We start from the raw sequence: 20,209 nt of genomic DNA, 5'->3' as shown, positions 1-20,209 counted from the left end.
ATGGATGAAGGTATGAAGTGATCATTTTCAAACAAGGTGATGAACTTAGAGAAACCTCAACTCAACATATAATTTCAACTCATTATTTGGTGTCTGAGCGTCAGCTTTGCTGTTTTTACGATCTTGTTTTCAGCAGCAGGTATTTTTCTCTAACCAAAAAAGGTCCAAGAGCCTACTGTGCACTCCCTGCTGAGAAGCAAATAACAGACAGACACAAGTAGAGACTAACTGCTAAACACAACAGAGCATTCAAAACCAGACATGGAAATAAGAAATTCAGTGTGAACAAGTTTGTCAAAACTATTAAAAAAGTGCTATTTGAAGAAAACTAAACTTGACTAAAATAAAGGCTGACTTTTCGTGCAGGATGTGATCTGAAATTTGCAGTCATATTAGAGTTGTTGGAGAAAGCAGCAGCTTGTCTGCTCCCTCCTCAGAGTGGCTGTTAGAGTTTGTAATAAAAAAGACCCAACTGTGAGAAGCAATGCTGTTCAAAAATGGACGAGGAAGGGAAAACTACTGCCCCAAAAATCATCAGGAGTCAGAGAAGCATAGAGCTACAGTGAAAAATGGATAGATATTAAGTATTTAATCTAAATAAAAGGAGCCCCCCCTTTAAAAAGTTTTCTTATTCCCAAAGGAGTTCTCAGTCAGATATTTGTCTCAGAGGAACAGGCATATTGCAGAAAGTCCTGTTAGCTGTTTTTACATTACCTTATGGTAAAAACACCAAAGATGCGCGCCAACTGTGAACGGACTGGTGAGTAGACACACAGGTGTAGCCCCAAAATATATCTCATTTATATTCGTTAATATCCCAGGGGTGCTGGGAGTGTGCTTCAAAGTACACTGAGTAGTAGCTGAAATTACACACGTCTTAGCCTAATGCGCGTCCGGACACTGTCTGCTTTACACAGAGATATGTCCACCCTGTTAATGTCAAGGTTTTATTTTAGTTAAGTTTTACGTCTCCTCAGAGGACGATGTGAACCTCCAACCCAGAAATAAAAGCTGAGTATAATCAAAACTGGACCTACAGGGCTCTCATTTTAAAGCACAAATATGCTTTTATATTATATTAGAAACTGTTAAGAGCAACTAAAGCCTGACAGATGGTGAACCTAAAAAGTGTGCCATGAATAGTACAGCTGTTACAAAAAGTGACAATCGTGAAGTTGTGTTTGCCCTCATGCTTCTCACATTGCTCGTAGCACTTACACGTGTGTGTGTGTGTGTGTGTGTGTGTGTGTGTGTGTGTGTGTGTGTGTGTGTGTGTGTGTGTGTGTGTGTGTGTGTGTGTGTGTGTGTGTGTGTGTGTGTGTGTGTGTGTGTGTGTGTGTGTGTGTTCTTGCAGGCTGAAAAGAAAGATAAAGAGAAGCAGGTTGGTTTATTGTCTCTGACATCCCTCTTGCTATTTTCTGCTTGTCAGTTTCTGTTGTTTATCAGTCAAAATGAAGAGAAATATCTCTTTCACTACCTTCACTATACACTCCGTGATTACAATTCAGTTAGTGCTTTTCTTAAGATGTATTAAAAGGAAAGGATTGTTAGAGTTTGTTAACATTAATGGGGTTGCCTTTCTATTGAAATTTTTCTTGTGTTCCTTTGTCCCAAGGAGGACAATCCGAGCAAACAGGTGGGTACAGAATCACTGTCACATTGAAAAGCTTATGATCAGCGTAGATGATTGCAAATAGAGGTTGGTAAACCTCTACAAAATCTCAGTGGCAGCTTAAATTAAAACCCTTGTATTTATCTTTTTTCAACTTCATCCTCTGTGTGTATGCATCGAGTAATTGTTGAAATTCTAGCAGAGCAAAAGGAAGTTTAGAAATAACATCAATAATCTAGGAAGCAGTGATTCATGTATAATAATCAGATTGTATATAGCTTTTAAAAGCGTTTCGGGCACGGGTTTCAAACTCACCAAGGGCCGTATCAGCATAATGGCTGTCCTCAAAGGGCCAGATCTAACTTATAAATGTAACTAAATACAACTCAATGTAATGTAAAATAAATGTAACTACTCCGTAATGTTAAGTAACTGAATTTAATACTTATTCAAGTTCCAAACATGACAGTAGCACAGAAATATGTAGACTTGTTGCTCTGTTATAAAAGAAATCATTTTAACTTGTCGGGCAATGAAAACCCCCCACAGAACTCCATCAATCAACGATCAAACCATCCAAGTGAATTAAGAAAAACAACATCAAACTAAGTTAGGACTTTTTTCAAAACTTTTTTTGTCCGAGTTAAAATGGGTTTAATTACTGCTTTGTGGGAAATTTAGCTTCGGTCAAAACACAATTTTGACCTATTTGGGGGCAGCAGTGGCTCAGTGGTAAAGTGGGCGGCAGAGCAGGTCGTCCAATGCTCTGTGATCGGCGGTTCGATTCCCGCTCCCGCCCAAAAATGACACCCGGAGGTGAGCTGACAGTGGGAGGTGTCAGCTCACCTCCGGAGCACTGCCGAGGCGCCCTTGAGCGAGGCGCCCTTGAGCAAGGCACCGTCCCCCCTCACAAGCTGCTCATTTGGACACTCCACAAAAGGGGCTGCCCGCCACCCCACCTCCCTTGCATGCCTACAGGCCCCCTTGTGTGTGGTTGTGTGAATTACAGGGGCCTGTACACACTAATATGCATGTGATTGATAAGACTAACAAAAAACTAGAGTGTGCATTCTTAATTTCCCTTTGGGGATTATAACAGTATATAAAATTAAATTAAAAAATTAAAATTATTTTTAGACTCTTTAATGCTCTTGCAGGCCACATAAAACGATGTGGCGGGCCACATTTGGCCCACGGGCCTTGAGTTGGACACATGTGATTTACAGTCTCTTCTTTATCATTTTACCCTCTCAGAGTTCAGGTACATGAGGGGAATAGCAGTCAGTATGACAAAATTTAGTTAAATAAATGCCAGAAATTTTTTAGAAAAATTCTGGTTACAAAAATTGAGATGAAAAACATGCAGTGCTTGTATTCAGTGGCACATTAACCTCCGTTTAACTTCTCCTCTCTGTCTGCTGCTGCTGTTGACTCACACTTTTCCCAGAAGCTAATTTGGAATAATTCCCTTTTATCAAAATGCTTAAAACAGACATATTACCCCTAAATTCAAGTTAATGTGTGTTTTTTTCTCTACTGTAAAACTTTTTTGTTCTTTTTTTTTGTTACATTTGTTATATTTGATTTAAAATCTTCTCAAATTAAATTGCCAGCTTTTCCCTTTCCTTGGCGCATTGAGTTGAGAAAGAAAAAAAATAAAGTACAAAATCTCACCAGGGAGCAGCTGTCTAATTTATATATTTTGTTTTTCTCTCCAGTCAAAGGAGGAAGTAAATAAGGTTTGTTTGTTCAGTCATCATCATTTCTCTTTTTCCCTGTTGAGATTTTCCCACTGATCCATTTTGAAATCCTAATCCTGATTGTAGATTGATAGCATGATAGCATAACGCTCAGGTTAGTACATAATATTATACATAATATTATGTGTACTGTAATAATGTACATAAACCTCTGTTTAGTTCAATATTATGCACACAGTAGTTTTAGGTTGGTAGAATCTGTCTTGTTAACGTGAACTGACTTTGGTAATGCAAAACAAAAGGAAAATTAGAAAACATAGCAATTGTGCTGAGAGCAGTGATATTAGATTTTGACTTCATTCTCAAGTATTTTATTGCACATTTACATATGCAGGTGCTACTAGAATACAAACAGCAACAGTAATAATTCTAAGCTTAAATAAAAGGATTTTCTCTGTATTTGTCCAATGATTAAACTGAGATTTTGTCAAGTCAGTGTGCAGCAGTGTTATATTAGACAGCACAGTCAATCAATTCAGGTGATTTCCTTATTTTTTACACATAGCATCCATATAAATTAAGATACAGTGCACCCTCATTCTTCGCGGTTAATGCGTTCCAAGAACCACATGTGATTAACAATATCCACGATAGAGTGACAAAATATTTATCTCATTATTTATGGTAATTTAAATGTTTATGAACCCTTCCAATACTGATATTAAACCACCTACTGTATCTGTATTACCTTTTCTCACACTCTTATTGACGGTTTAAAGCACTTTTGTGTCTCACGTAAGTCCGAGACTCACGGAATGGAGCGCACTTCCGAATGCCAATAGAATGCGCATACAGTATCATGTGACTGCCAATCAAAAATTCACAATAAGGTGAAGTCGCGAGCATTGATGCGCGAATGCCCGAGATCCCACTGCAATATAAAGCAAAGACAATAAACAAAAGATTTCATCCAGGTAACCTAGTCCTCAACTCATCAGACAATATCACAAAAACCTACCCAAAATAAACTATCATATTATTTTACTTGCTGTACACCATAATACCCATCCCCATGTCCTTCCATTTTCCAGTTTGTTTTAATCATTGGTATCCTTCCCAGTACTGTTTGACTTCTCTTTTTCTTTTGTGCCCTCGCCCATCTCTTCTGTCAGACTGAAGCTGTTGTTGCCACAAAGAAGATACAGTTTGATGCTATAGAGAAGAGAAACTTAGAAAAAAACTGATTAATTAAAGGGCACTTCTAATTTTCAAGTGAGGAGAGAGTGTACTCGCAGGCTTTATTTTGTGTCCTTTTCTGTCTTGTTTTTCGACACTTTGCTGGCATTCTCCTCCAAAGTCTTGAAAAATGACTGAACCAAAAAATTTGTATTGTCTATGAAGGTCATATTATAAAGTATCTACACGTACACATGAATGAGTAATGCCTAGTACCATCTTAGTGTTTAGGATGAAGTTATTGGATCCAAACTATGGAGGCTGACAAAAACACAATATACAATACTACAAAATGTCATGTCAATACACAACATAATGCAAAACGTTATGTTGTGTATTTAATGTGGATGTTTAAGTCATGGTTTAAAACTGAAGCTTTGCTTATAGTCAAAGGAACCATCTTGGCAGGAAAATGTGATGGAAAACTTTTCTCATATTCAACAAGATGTAATGTTTACCAGTAAATTATCACCGAGTTTCTCAAGGGTCCAACTGGGACCCCCAAAAGTGAAACCCCAAACTTGTGTTCACGTAACACATGTAATTGTTGTCTTCTTCTTTTCCTTTTGGCTTTTCCTTCAGGGATTGCCACATCAAATCAGTTGCCTCCATCTAACCCTGTCTTCTGCATCCTCTTCTCTCACACCAACTACCTTCATGTCCTCTTTCACTACATCCATAAACCTCCTCTTTGGTCTTCCTCTAGGCCTCCTGCCTGGCAGTTCAAAACACAGCATCCTTCTACCAATATATTCACTATCTCTCCTCTGGACATGTCCAAACCATCTCAGTCTGGCCTCTCTGCCTTTATCTCCAAAACCTCTAACATGTGCTGTCCCTCTGATGTACTCATTCAGGACAAACGTCCACCTCTCTAGCTTCTCCTCCACCTGTTCCCTGCTCTCACTACAGATCACAATGTCATCTGCAAACACAATAGTCCATGGTAATTCATGTCTAACCTCGTCTGTCAGCCTGTCCATCACCATAGCGAACAAGAAGGGGCTCAGAGCTGATCCCTGATGCAGTCCCACCTCCACCTTGAACTCCTCTGTCACACCTACAGCACACCTCACCACTGTCTTACAGTCCTCATACATGTCCTGCACCGTTCTAACATACTTCTCTGCCACTCCAGACTTCCTCATACAATACCACAGTTCCTTCTGGGTACCCTGTCATAAGCTTTCTCCAGATCTACAAAAACACAATGCAGCTCCCTCTGGCCTTCTCTGTACTTCTCTGTCAGCATCCTCAAAGCAAATACTGCATCTGTAGTACTCTTGTTTGGCATTAAGCCATACTGCTGCTCACAAATGCTCACTTCTTAGTCTAGCTTCAACTACTCTGTCCCATAACTTCATTGTATGGCTCATCAGCTTTATTCCTCTGTAGTTACCACAACTCTACACATCTCCCTTGTTCTTAAAAATGGGCACCAGCACACTTCTCCTCCATTCCTCAGGCATTTTCTCACTATCTAAGATCCTGTTGAACAACCCAGTCAGAAACTCTACTGCCACCTCTCCTAGACACTTCCAAACCTCTACAGGTATATCATCAGGACCGAGTACCTTTCCACTCTTCATCCTCTTCAATGCCCTCTTCACTTCATCCTGACTAATCTTTGCTACATCCTGGTCCACAACAGTCACCTGTTCTAGTCTTTGTTCCCTCTCATTTTCCACGTTCATCAACTCTTCAAAGTACTCTTTCCATCTTCCCATCACACTACTGGCACCTGTCAATAGACTTCCATCCCTATCCTTAATCACCCTAACCTGCTGCACGTCCTTTCCATCTCTGTCTCTCTGTCTTGCCAACCTGTATAGGTCAATCTCTCCCTCCTTACTGTCCAACCTAGCATACAAGTCATCATAAGCCCCTTGTTTGGCCTTTGCTACCTCTACCTTCACCTTACGCTGCATCTCCCTGTACTCCTGTCTACTCTCCTCAGTCCTCTCAGTGTCCCACTTCTTCTTAGCTTGTCTTCATTTCCTTATCTACTTTCCTTCCAGATGACACACCGAGTACTCTCTTACCTGTCTCCCTGATTACATTAGCTGTAGTTGTCCAGTCATCTGGAAGCACCTCCTGACCACCCAGAGCTTGTCTTAATTCCTACCTAAAAGTCATGCAACACTCTTCCTTTTTCAGCTTCCACCATTTCGTCCTCTGCTCTGTCTTTGCCCTCTTCATCTTCCTCACCACCAGAGTCATCCTACACACAACCATCCTATGCAGTTTGGCTACACTCTCACCTACCACTATGCAGTCAGTGATCTTCTTCAGATTACAAGATGTAGTCTACCTGTGTGCTCCTACCTCAACTCTTATACAGTAGGTCACCCTATGTCCCTGCCTCCTCTTGGAAGAAAGTATTCACTATAACCATTTCCACCGTTTTTGCAAAGTCAACTAACATCTGTCCTTCTGCGTTCCTCTCCTGGATACCAAACCTGACCATCACCTCCTCATCACCTCTGTTACCTGCACCAACATGTCCATTGAAGTCTGCACCAATGACAAATCTCTCACTTGTAGGTATGCTCTGCATCACTTCATCAAAGTCCAACCAGAATTTCTCCTTCTCCTCCAGCTCACATCCTACCTGTGGAGCATACCCACTAACAACATTGAACATCACACCTTCAATTTCTAGCTTCAGACTCATCACTCTATCTGACACTCTTATTACCTCCAGGACATTCCTAACAAACTCCTCCTTCAAGATAACTCCTTCTCCATTACTCTTCCTATCTACACCATGGTAGAACAACTTCAACCCTGCTCCTAAACTTCTAGCCTTGCTACCTTTCCACCTGGTCTCCTGGACACACAGTATGTCTACCTTCCTCCTCTGCATCATGTCAACCAACTCTCTACCATTTCCTGTCATATTTCCAACATTCAACATCCCTACTCTCAGTCCCATACTCTTGGTGTTCCTCTGCTCTCTCTTCCTATGAACACACTTTCCTCCTATACTTCTTCGACCAACAGTAGTCCAATTTCCATCAGCACCCTGTAGGTGAACAGCACCGATGGCGGTCATTGTTAACCCGGGCCTCGATGGATCCGGTATGGAAGTCATAGATTTGATTCGCATATTTAATTTGGCAAAAGTTTTACATCGGATATCCTTCCTGACACAAATTTCTGTATTTATCCAGGCTTGGGACTGGAAATATTTAAAGTGAAAAGTTTTGTTGATGCTGTAAAATATGCTTACAATGCTGGAAACAAAACAGTAAGAAACTAGTATTTTTGAATGTTAAGCATAGAGAACTATGATAAATGTAATTGTTTAGTGCAATAGATTGTATTTGATAATTATTATGTCAAAATGTCTTTTACACTTGTAGACCAGTGATTAAATTAAAATAGTAAAAAATAAAATAAAATAAAATAGTAGATTAAGTTATATCTAAACCAGTGGTTCTTAACCTTGTTGGAGGTACGGAACCCACCGGTTTCATTTGCTCACTCACCGAACCCCTCTTTAGTAAAAAAAAAAAAAAAAAAAACTTTTTTTTTTTTCAAATTTAAGACATAGTTATATTTTTTTCTGGTGTATTTAATGAATTGTGCATTAACGTCACCTTTTTCAAAGAACAAAACCAAGACAGTGTATCAACTCACATGTTATGACCTACCTGCAAATCAGTGTGACTTCTGCTGTTGTTATTGAGAGACCAGCTCAGACATGCGTGGTTTCACCTTGGCAAGTGCTATTCTTATGTCATTTTCACAGCAAAGTCTGTTTCTGTTGTTTTTCATGCAGCTTAAGGAAGTGTTCCTTTATTTTTGCGAGACTAGAGTTGCTCAACTTGACATTCAAATCATGCAGAACGCTGACTCCCATCACGTTCCATGATACAGTACATGTAAATTCTCGTTGCACATATTCGTCAGACCATTTTCTTTTTTTAAAAAGGGCTAGAGGAAGGCCAAAGAGAGGGTGGATGGATGTAGTGAGGAAGATATGAGGGCAGTTGGTGTTAGAGAGGAGGATGAAGAAGATAGGCTGACATGGAAAAGAATGCTGTGACACGCTGTGGTGACCACTAACAGAAAGTCGAAAGGAAAAGAAGTAGCCGGTTTGGATATCAGATATTAAATCATGTCACAGGGCTCTTATTCATCTTCCTGTCAATTTTCTAGAGAAGAGTTTCTCCCAGATTTCTACTTATCTCCCAAGGACACACCACACACTTGAACATTGCTCTCTAAATTTTGATGAAGATCTGCAACATTTCCAGTTCCCATAAACAGAGCTATACATTTCATTCTTGGATTCAGACCAAAAGCAGACATGGTCTGAAAGGGTGGAGTGGCCAATCCAATCTTTCACTTCACCCACTGCAACATTTCCCAATTAAATTCCAAGATATTAAAACACAGTCACTTGAAAGTCATGGCCCTCCATTAGTACAATTATATGTTGTGGCTGTTTGCCCAGTGTCCTCTATTTAATGCCATAGTTGCACACTTATCAATGGCATACTTTCTGCAAACCCTGATCATTCAGTTGTCTAGCCACTTGACTGGTGTAACGTGTGGTCCCACATACTAATGAGCTTCATATTTATTGGATGTCTGTTACCTTGCTGCTCAAGGCCAGTTCATCCTGTGGAGTTCACAACTAAAAACTGCACTTTGTTGCTTTAATGCTTTTTTACTTGGGTGATTTAATGTCTATGAGAGATATGTATATCATATAGTTGAGCTCCTCCTAGTGACAAAAGGAGCATTGCTGGCATTTAAATCCCATAAAATCCACCAAAACAGTCAAATTATCCACAAAGCACTAATTCTTGGTCTTATCAAATATTACATAAATGCAACTTATTAGTTATGCTGTCATTCTGCTTGATTGGCGCATTAAACTGTATTTTGAAATGTTTTTTACTTCTAGTTACAAAATTCAAGGCATGAGTTGACTGGGGTCAAGATGTTGATGTAATTTCTTCATAGATTCTCTAAGTCATGTGACACTGAATACAGACAATTCAAAGTGAAGTAAAACTAAATTCGTCAGAAGCTTACTGAAACATTGTTATAAGAAACATTTATAAACAACAAATTTGTACTTGAAACATTTTCTCAGACCTATCAAAGTCACAAAACCAAAAACTTTAACGTTCGTTCATTTAGTGTGTCCAAAACCAACAGAGGCCCTAGTTCAAACAACACTGCAGTTCAAAACCCAATCAAGCCATTGAAATTATAACACAAAGGCAGCCTGTTGCATGTTTGGGCTGAGGGCGTTAGCCATTGTAGTCAGATGCTGAAGCAAAACTGAGAAGTACTTCTACTGCCTGATAGATCAAGAGCTGTGCTGCACCTGATCCCGAACTCTCATCCTAGTTTAGACTTCTCTGTCAACTTTGCTCATAGAAAAAAACCCAAAAACAATTTAAGTTCTAACTAAATTTCAAAACACCAGGATCTTGACATGCCTCCAGATATAAATTCCCTTAAAATCATTCATTTGTAAGCAATGGCTATCTTTAGATCACGTTTTGCAAAACTTCACTACGACATCTACGTTCAACATCCGCTTCCTTTCGGGGGTTATTGCCCAAAATTATACTTTTTACTCGCAGATGTATATTAAGAATGGGTGCAGGGATAAATCTTTGGGTTGTCAAATTAGTTTCAATTAATATGAATAAACGTCGACTTCAGCCTATTGAGGTCTGTCACTAAAATGTGGAGCTTCATCTTTAAGCTATTGTGTGGTTAGAACTTCTCTTTTCAGACACAGCTGAACGGTTTAGGAGATGCATGAATGGTTTTGTCACCTGTTTACTCTTCGTATAATCTTCTGTAGTTACGACCTTTGCAATCTGCGTCTAAATCTGCTTTTCTATCCTGTTCACTCATCTTTGTGCATTCATCATCCTGCAGCTTCATCACACAAAGCAAATGTTTGTGACTCACACTCATTGTATTCACGATATCTCATTCATTGACCCTGGCAGATGAATCTCATGTTACAAACTCTCATTTTGTCTAAGTGTCAAAATATCATCGTGCTCGGGAGTTGTGCTCAAGTACTGAGTAAGATTTTCCTTTTCAGGCACCATTCACATTTGCTTCTTACATATTAATTCTGCTGGGAACTCTCTGCACCGTTCCGCTTCATCTGAAATGCACTGAGAAGCGCTAACAAGATGTTGCTATTGATTTGGCCACTTCAGTGAGATTTTATGTGGGAGTTTTCTATCCACAATACAAAAATGTATCCCATGAAAAGACAACACCTCTGGCTTTGGTTATTTATATTTACTGTGAATACTACTAAGAGTGTGCAATACTTTCATCACCCTGAGTCTAGGTGTTTATTTGCCCTGGTCCATAGAGACGCACCTAATGTCTCATGACTTTTACTACAATGGTGGTGCTGTTATCTGCTGAAGTCCAATGGAAACATTTTTGTCATGCACTCCAGTGAGAAAAAGTCACACCATGTCCCAGTGTGAATCAGGACACTATCGCCTTCTGTTCTCTGATGTGATACGTTCAGACAGCCCCTGCCTCATTTAGCAAAGCATGTCCCTGTGCACAGGAAGATATGCACATTCACACCTACGGTGAATTTAGAGCCACCTCTACTAAATGCCTTCTCTGGCAAGAATCAACATTGACACAGGAAGAAATCAACCCCCCAAGTCCCAGGTGCTCAAGTGGAATTGAACCGCTGTAGTGCAGCCCATGGAATTATCGTTAGCTCAAATGTGTATAGTAAATGAAATATGTTATTTTCGGTAAAACCAACCTAAATCAGCCTTAATAAATAATTTCCTACTCAAACAGGTGAATGTCTTTAACAGATCCTCCTCACAGCCTACATACAGTTAAGAAAATACACTCTTGCTCTGCTATTTTCTGTCTTTTCATTTATGTAAATATCTCTCTTTATTCACATTTGAATTTAAAAAAAACTATCAAGCACTAGAAAAACTGAAGGTACCAAACATCAGTGAGGCAACATTTCTGTATGTAAGCAGTAGTTGAATAATTATCGGTAAATGCTGGTAGTAGCCTGACGTCCCCTTTGTCCTCCTGTTCGTTCATGTGTGTGTTTCAGCTGGATACAGAAGCAGCCAGCATCCTTAATGAGCTGCAGGTGAAGCTCAATACCATCCTTGACAACTTCAGCACCGTGTTTGCCAAGAGGTAACACACACACACACACACATGCACAGAGAACGCCAGTCATCCAGTGTGTTCTGGGAACAATCCTCCAGCAACCTTGCAGAAGTTGCTTGTCAAAATTTTCCCCTTCCTCCATCTCCCTCCAGTTTCCAGACTCGTATTAACGGCTGCATGCGTCAGATGGCTGAGACCCTCTACCAGATCAAAGGCCCACCCAACCACAACACTGCAGAGGCAGATGCTGACAACATGCTGAGACCCCTCATGGAGTTCCTGGATAAAAAGTAAGCCAACGACTCCTCTGTTGTTTTATTTTAACATTTGCCCAGAATAAAGATGGTGTGACTATTGTTCTGTACTGTAGCTATATATAATAGTTAAGATACTTAAGCCAACAGTATCATATTAAAGAGAAACACTGAACTCGTATGAAAATAACCCATTGGATCTGTGTAGAGGTGGTATATACTGTAAGCTCAGGATGGATCAATACATTAGCTTGGAAATATTGAATCATTTATTAGAAATTTTCTTCAGAGATGAGGTTCAGAATGCTGAACAGTGATGCAATAAGACAAATGAACACACCAGGAAACCCACGGGCCGACATCATGAGCCTTCTGACACACGCATCCCAGACTTTGTCTGGTGTCTATTGGTTCTCGGCTGCAGAGGCTGCAAATTTCATTATTATTTCCTCTGACAAGGAGGTTATGATTTCAGACATGTTTGTTTGTTTGTTTGTTTACTTGTTGGGTGACGCACCAGCAGGATTACCCAAAATCCAATGAACAAATTTCTTTAAAAAAACCTGGTGGAAAGACAGGACCTCTTTGGAAAGAACAAATCAAACCTTAATGCAGACTCATTTTTTGTTTTTTGTTGTTTTTGTTTTCCCCTTTTTGTTCTTAGGTGTTTTTAAATGCTTAAATCTGGCCTCTACAATGACTTCTACTTTACAGGAGATAAAGTTCACTGTTTTGATGTTTGTACTTGATCCAGTCTCAGTATCTTTGCTGACATCTGTGAGAAGACAGTCCTGAAGAGGATCCTGAAGGATCTGTGGAAAATCGTCCTGAGCAGCCTGGAGAAGACCATCATCCTGCCTCAAAACCACGACAGCCTGGTTTGTCAGAGAAATAAAGAGAAAGCCCCAGTTCAAAGAGTGCTGTTCTGATTTAGCGTCATGATAACATTATATTATTCTAACATGATAATAGTGGTGGGGAGCTACAGTGGTCAACAACCCCTGATTTTTAAAAATCTGTAACCATAAGGCCAAAACAACCCTGATTCAAGCAACTTGGGGCAATTTTACCTGATCAGGTAATTTTTACCTGATCAGATTTACCAAAGGTCTTTAAAACTTCATTTGATATACAGTATTCATAGATAGATAAACATCTTAACATTGGCTGCCAAACATCAAGATGATGCAATGAAACAAGTGACTGAATTCAAATCCATATGTATTTATATTTAACATTTATTTGTGTGTTTTGTGTCTCTGATTGAGCCTTGGAGCAGCAAAGATGATGAAGTTAGACTGTGCAGCAATCAGAGTCTCTTAAATTTACTAAAATAATTTGTAACTGCATTAAGTGTGACTAATCTATTGTTTAGATTAATTATAAACTTGAACAAAGTCTCACGAAGTTGGTCATGACAGCTGAAATAATATAATTCAGGGTGTTTTAGACGAGCAGATATCCTGTGCTGCCATCTAGTGGTGAATGTCAGCTAATGAATTCACCACTAGATAATAAAATGGTGAAGACGTCTTCTCAAGAATTTGTTCTAGTTTGATTTTATCCTGTGGTTTATTTTATCAAGTTAAATTAATGTGTTGTTTTCAGAGTATCAAAACATAATATCAGATTAAGAAATTTAACCTCTGTTAATCTCCTTCCCTTCCTACCCCTTAGGGCTCCCAGCTCCTAACAGCAGCTAAAGGACTGTCTAATCTCAAGGTAACAAACAACATTGTTTCTTTTAAAAATCTGAATTCTGGTTTACTGAAAGAAGGTCAGAGACTGAATGCTAAAAAATACATTTTACTTCAGTGGTCAAACATTATGTGAAAGCTGACACCATACAGTAGAAAAAATCTAGAAATTTTGCCACAAGCAGCCAATAACAATCCACAAACTGCTTTTTAATCTGTGATAGAAAGAAGCTAATGATAAAGTTCCTGGGTAGTATCAATGTAACGGTTAAAATGATTAATAATAATGTAGGATTCACTTAATTTGAGCATATACAACTAACAAACATGAAGACTGCAGCTATGAAACAGGACAGGATTCAGGATTATCCCAGACTCTGTTTTGTGTTTATTCACTATTTTTGACTGCTGGTCTTTTCAGGAGGATGTGTCTCATGTCATTTCACTGTGGTTGTTGTAGGGAGGTGGTGAAGCCAAAACATTGACGCCCAAACAGTGTATAATTATTGATGCAGGGCTGGAGTCCATCAAGGTGGGTGAAGACATAAACATTCACGTCTGAGTCTTACCAGTTGAGAAGCAGCCCGTCATTTCTAATTCATTTATAACATTCTTGTATTTTAAATTGTTAATTTACGACTTTTAGGCTGAAGAATTTTGTTTTATTCCGAGGTTACACAGGAATCTCCATAGACTATGATGTTTGCAGATGACATAGTGATCTCTAGTGAGAGCAGGGAACAGGTGGAGGAGAAGCTAGAGAGGTGGAGGTTTGTCCAGGATGGATAGGATCAGGAATGAGTACATCAGAGGGACAGCACTTGTTAGAGGTTTTGGAGATAAAGTCAGAGAGGCCAGACTGAGATGGTTTGGACATGTCCAGAGGAGAGATAGTGAATATATTGGTAGAAGGATGCTGAGTTTTGAACTGCCAGGCAGGAGGACTAGAGGAAGACCAAAGAGGAGGTTTATGGATGTAATGAGGGAAGACATGAAGGTAGTTGGTGTGAGAGAAGAGGATTCAAAGGACAGGGCTAGATGGAGGCAATTGATTCGCTGTGGCGACCCCTGAAGGGGAAAGCTGAAAGGAGAAGGAGGCAGAAGAATTTGTTTTAGATGTTTCTCTATACTGATGTGTGATAACCTGGACTAAATAAGAAGATAGCCGAGACAAACTCTTACTGACTTAGTTCTTTTTTTTTTTTTTTTTACTTTGGCTCAAAATTAGAAAGTCTAATTTATTAGTGTGAATTTTGAATGCCCATGTTTGCATTTTCTCAGCAGAATCTCAATAATAACTGGATTTATTGGAATAAATGTTTTTAATTAAATCAAAAAAAGAAATTAAACAATATAAATGACTCCAAACAATCAACACAACAAATATAAAGATTCTCTCACAATCCAAAACCACACATATTATATCTTTGTTATGAGTGTCATCCACTAATAATCAAGAAAAGAACAAACGCTGCCAGACAACATAGCATTAGGACAACTTACTGAGTCCACCTATGAACAAAAACAGGGCTGTTATCAGTGGTAAACAAGGACGGAAGTTTTCATTCATTGCTTTTTTGGTTTCTCTAAGTTGTGTTTGTTGTTATTGTGTATGGATAGTATGGAAATATCTCTCTGGCATCAATGAAGAACTCTTAAGTATGTCGAAGGATTTATTTCCCACCTTCATTAATTCTTTTAGCAATACTTCCACGCTGGAGGAAATGGATTGAAGAAGGCGTTCGTCGAGAAAAGTCCTCAACTGGCTTCGTTACGTTACGCCCTGTCCCTCTACTCCCAGAGCACCGACGCGCTCATCAAGACGTTTGTTACCACACAGCACTCCCAAGGTGATCCGTCTCACACACACACACACACACACACACACACACACACACGCACACACACGCACACACACACGCACACACTCACACATACACTTACATATATATTTCTCATGGTTTCCTGAGCCGCTCTCATCTTTTCTTAGTGCACGATGGAATGGGAATCAGAATCACTGGGAATGAGAAGATTCAACCTGACAGAGGTGAGTTTGATCTGGGAGGTTTTGTTCTCTTTCCACAGGGACTCTTTTAAATGAGTCACAGTATATTTGTCATTATTTGTTTGTGGATGAAAACAGGCATGACATGGTGATGTTATTAATCAGTTATTTCTTAAAGCATTCTCTGGTTCCAAGTTTTCTGTTCTCAGAACTTTGTACACCATCGTTTGGAAAATTAGACCAAATTTAATTCAACATAAGAGCACACACCTCATTCTGTGTTACAGCACAGATTTCTCTTCTGAAATTACTGTCATCAGTCTAATGATAAGAAAAATACAGCAAGGAAAATTAATTACTCTAGCAAAAGTAAGGCCGTTGTGTTATCTGTTATGTTTTTATGCTCTGCAGGTTCAGGGATAGAGAAGTCGATTGGAGAGGCTGTTTTGCAGATCGACATGATGCTCGGCAAAGAACGTAAAGTCAGCGTCAGAGGTGCGACGACAGACGTTAACATGCAGCACAGTGTTTCAGATTTGACCTCTTCTTCATTTAACCCAAGGCCAGATTTTGAATCAAGCCTTTAAATGACCCTACAAGCAATTTTGGAAGTTTCCGTCCATTAATATTAGTTCATACGTACAAATGACCCATTACTCATCATATTATCACGCTTGTTCCAAGTTAATTTATACTGATGTTTGTCATAATTTAGCTTGCTGTTGACTTTAAAACCAACAAGGTAGTCTGTTATATTAGTTTGTTTGAATTCCTCATTTGTAATGGTATTACCATAAATTAAGATAAAGGTGAGTAAATGTGGTGATGAAGTGTCAAGGATTTGAAAGTATTTCCATGAACCATAAATAAAAATAGTCATGGACAATGTTTTGTGATTGTATGCTAGACTTTTGCACAAAGTCAGCGACGCTGAGCGTTGTCTCACATGCTCTCTCCCTCCTACTCCTCTTGTCGTCTTGCAATCCTCCATACAGTCATTGCAGTGAACGACATGAAGTGGCAGACATCGGGGATGTTCAGGCCCTTCGTTGAGGTCTGCATGGTTGGCCCCTTCCTGACTGACAAGAAGCGCAAGTTCACCACAAAGTCTAAGAACAACTGTTGGTCAGCAAAATTCAACGAAGCATTCCAGTTGTGAGTCTGAAAACTGAACCTTTTACTGATTTATTTTCTGATCTTTGTGGTTGTGCTGATATGTGTGGATCTGTTTCTGCCCTCTAGTGTCCTGGGGAAGGAGTCTCCCGACTGCTATGAGCTCCAGGTGACGGTGAAGGATTACTGTTTCGGACGGGCGGACCGGGTGGTCGGCATGGCCGTGGTTCAGCTCCGTGATGTCGCTGATCGCAAGACCTGCGTGTGCTGGTGCCCGATCGGGCCCCGCATTCAGACCGATGAGACGGGCATGACGGTGATGCGGATTCTGTCCCAGCGTCCTGCCGATGAGGTGGCAAAAGAGTTTGTCAAGATGAAATCGGAAGTTCGTCCAGTTGAAGAGGGAAGATGAGGAGACACGTTTACTCAGGACTAGAGATTTTTAGAAAAGATCAAAACGATCTCTTTTTTTTTTTTAAATTTGGAGTCAAAGCTTTGTGTCGTTCACGACTTTGTCTGACGCTTATTTGTGAACAATGTCATCTTCATTCCAAGTGAACACACACTATCACAATAATCTGCATGGAGAACATCCAATACTTACGAGATACATGCAAGTTGACTGTCAGTCACACTAAAATACTGTCAAAAACATGAAAAAAGAGAACTTAGTTATAACAGCCCCTGCATCGAGCAACTCATTCATCCCACTGGACGCAGTGGACAAAGGTTTAATTAATCACTTGAGCTTATGATTCTAATAAGTCCCAGTTTGGTTGTCTATGGAAGATGGAATCTGGGAAAAATGAAACATACATGTCATCTGTTTGCTATTAACAACACTAGCCATCAGTGTATGAATGCAAAAAAGGAACTAGTTTTAAAAACTTATATGAAATGAAAAATGCCGACTGCTACTAGGTTGCTGTTTAAGGTAATAATTTATCACATGGTGAGGGTGCACTGGAAGGAAATGATCTATGAGGGCTTTTGACTGCCACCAAACATCCTGTGATTTTGCCCCTCCAACCCCCACACCAAAAACACAAACGAACAAAAAAACGAACACAACATATGTACCAGCATGAACAAAATAGCAAGTCTGTTGGTGGGTGAGCAGTGTTTCATGTAACACAGAGACAGACTAACAGAAATCTCACTGGCCTCGTCACATGGTCATATTTTGATGAACTGAACCAGGAAGTGTGCGAAAATGCTGCTTGTGTGTTATTTTAAACAGATTTAACATAAATGCCTTGAAAGAAGAAGGTGAAGCATCGTAAAAAATTCAGCAAGCTGACCGCAGGTATTCGAAGTCAGAGGGATACAAAACATGAATGTTATGACAGCAATGACTGTTTATGTCAGAGGCAAAGGGTTTTGGGAATTGTAGTGTGAGTCCTGTGTCGGACTGATCTTTGACCTGTCTGCTGAACAAAATGCAGCGATTCCACACAAAGTTTTAAATTCAGCACTTTTATTTTTATCATCCATCAAACTAAGACTGTTAACAATGTTTACATATCTGCCTGCTCTGAGGGGAAACAACAAAGAGCCAACAAAACGTATCAACACCTTTCTGGGCACCAGAAACATTTACTTTAACAGTTTGGAACAGGAGAACAAATGTCTTACAGACATGCCAGCGCACCAGAAACCTGAATTGGAAAGAAACCGTGTTGGCAGGTTGCTCAATTATTTGAAGTGAGTTTGGGTTAGATCCAAACTCTTGCGTGTTTACTTTTGTGCCAAGGAACACAACAAGCCCTCTTCACTTGTGCCCTACAAAGGCAAAGTGCAGTATCTGCAGTTTTTGTGATTCCTTTTTTACCCCCTAATCTAAAGTGCCGTAACTTATCTCCAGTCTGTCAGTGTTGTTGTTCTACTGCCACATTTTCCAGACATATTAGTGCTTATATTTATATTCTGATGCTCATACCAATAGATAGAAAACTATAAAAGGCTTTTTGCAGGTATTACACTTTGGCTTTGCAGAGCAGACCTATTTTTGTTTGTCTGCTGAGATGTGGCCATTGTAGATGGCCAGGCTTTATCTGCATGTCTGCCAAAATCAGATAGACTTTAGCTCTTAAGAAAAATAGGATCTGCTGGATTAAATGTAGATGAGATTTTCTACTAATTAGTTTTGTCCTTTGGTTGTACTATTAACGTGAACAAACATTTGTCTGTAAGCAGGCTATAAGTGTGTGGGTCTTTTACAATGGCCACAGCTGCTGTGCTGACTGAACTCTTTCACTGTTTAAAAATAAATGTAAGTTTGTAAGAAAAAGAAAAGAAAATGAAAGCCTATGACCAGAGCATGTATTTATTGTACACAAATATAGTTAGACTTGTGACTTTTTTCATGTATGTATGTGAAATATGAGGACTGATCAGATGTATGTAGTTATTCTCATGTGACATATGTTAAATATAATTCTAACAAATTTTGTATATAAAATATTTATTCATCAAAACATTGGGTTGTGTCCTCATTGTAATTAATTTGTATCTGTGCTTTTAACAGAGACAAAAAACTAACCATCAGGGTGAAGACGTTCCTGCATTCACTGAAGGTTAAACTTATTTTTGCCAAAGTAAGTTGATGATACTCAACAATATTAAAGCATTACTTTTATTGTTGAAGTATAAGATCTAAGTTGTTTATGCAATCAAAAGGCTTGATTTCCTCAAATTTATTTCCCAAGTTCACAGATTTTCAAATTGTGAGCAAGCTAAGAGTAGAGCCACTGCATTGGTCAGAAATGAGTGAGATGTGGTTCTTGCAGGACACCTCCAAACCAGGCAGGTCCAACTATGGGGAGGCCCTGGAATACATGGAGAATTACTGGAGGGATTGCATGTCTAGTCTGCTCAGGTATCCCCCCCGATGAACTGGGGAAGGACAGCTTTTCAGCCTGCTGCAACCTTGGATAAGAAGAGCAAGTTTTCAGGAAAGAAATATGTCATCTGAAAGCATAATGAGTTTACACTCTTAGGATGGAAGCTGAATGAGTCCGTAAAAACATGGGAAATTTATTCCTTATGTCAAAACCAATAGAAACAGGACTTTGAAAAAAATAATAAAAGTCCAATTTAGAAAAGGTTTGGATAAAGATAATCCAATAGACTGGCAGGACGTCCAACATACAAAAGGCTAATAGGAAGTCTAGCTAGAGCAACTTACAGCTTACCAGGGGCCAGAACAAACTTTTCCCCTCGATTTCTGAAGGGCCTCATATTTGACAACATTGTCAATGACAAAGATTATCTTTTGGCCCTTAAATCAGTGGTCCACAAACCCCAGGCCATGGACCGGTACCGGTCTGTGGGTCATTTGGTACCAGGCCGCACAGAAAGAAAAAAAAGAATTTACATCACTTTTATTTACTTCGGAGTTTGAAAGATGTTTTATTTTGAAAAGTGACGTTTAT

The 20,209-nt window shown here is 39.4% G+C and overlaps 1 protein-coding gene across 1 annotated transcript in view; it reads left to right on the top strand.

The window, feature by feature from the left end:
• Positions 1-19,081, top strand: part of LOC137592608 (protein unc-13 homolog B-like) — a 99,184-nt gene extending 80,103 nt beyond the window's left edge. The window contains exons 24-33 of the mRNA XM_068310880.1: positions 11,645-11,733; positions 11,859-11,996; positions 12,715-12,838; positions 13,638-13,682; positions 14,118-14,189; positions 15,360-15,507; positions 15,648-15,704; positions 16,074-16,157; positions 16,658-16,817; positions 16,905-19,081. Of these exons, the coding sequence (XP_068166981.1) occupies positions 11,645-11,733; positions 11,859-11,996; positions 12,715-12,838; positions 13,638-13,682; positions 14,118-14,189; positions 15,360-15,507; positions 15,648-15,704; positions 16,074-16,157; positions 16,658-16,817; positions 16,905-17,187 (1,200 nt within the window). The 3' untranslated portion in view covers positions 17,188-19,081. The remainder of the gene's footprint in view (positions 1-11,644; positions 11,734-11,858; positions 11,997-12,714; positions 12,839-13,637; positions 13,683-14,117; positions 14,190-15,359; positions 15,508-15,647; positions 15,705-16,073; positions 16,158-16,657; positions 16,818-16,904) is intronic.
• Positions 19,082-20,209: the final 1,128 nt, after the last annotated feature.

This window comes from Antennarius striatus, chromosome 3, assembly GCF_040054535.1.
Source record: "Antennarius striatus isolate MH-2024 chromosome 3, ASM4005453v1, whole genome shotgun sequence".
Lineage (NCBI taxonomy): Eukaryota > Metazoa > Chordata > Actinopteri > Lophiiformes > Antennariidae > Antennarius > Antennarius striatus.
The sequence above is the reverse complement of the archived record's forward strand: the minus strand, read 5'-3'. Positions and strand labels throughout refer to the sequence as shown.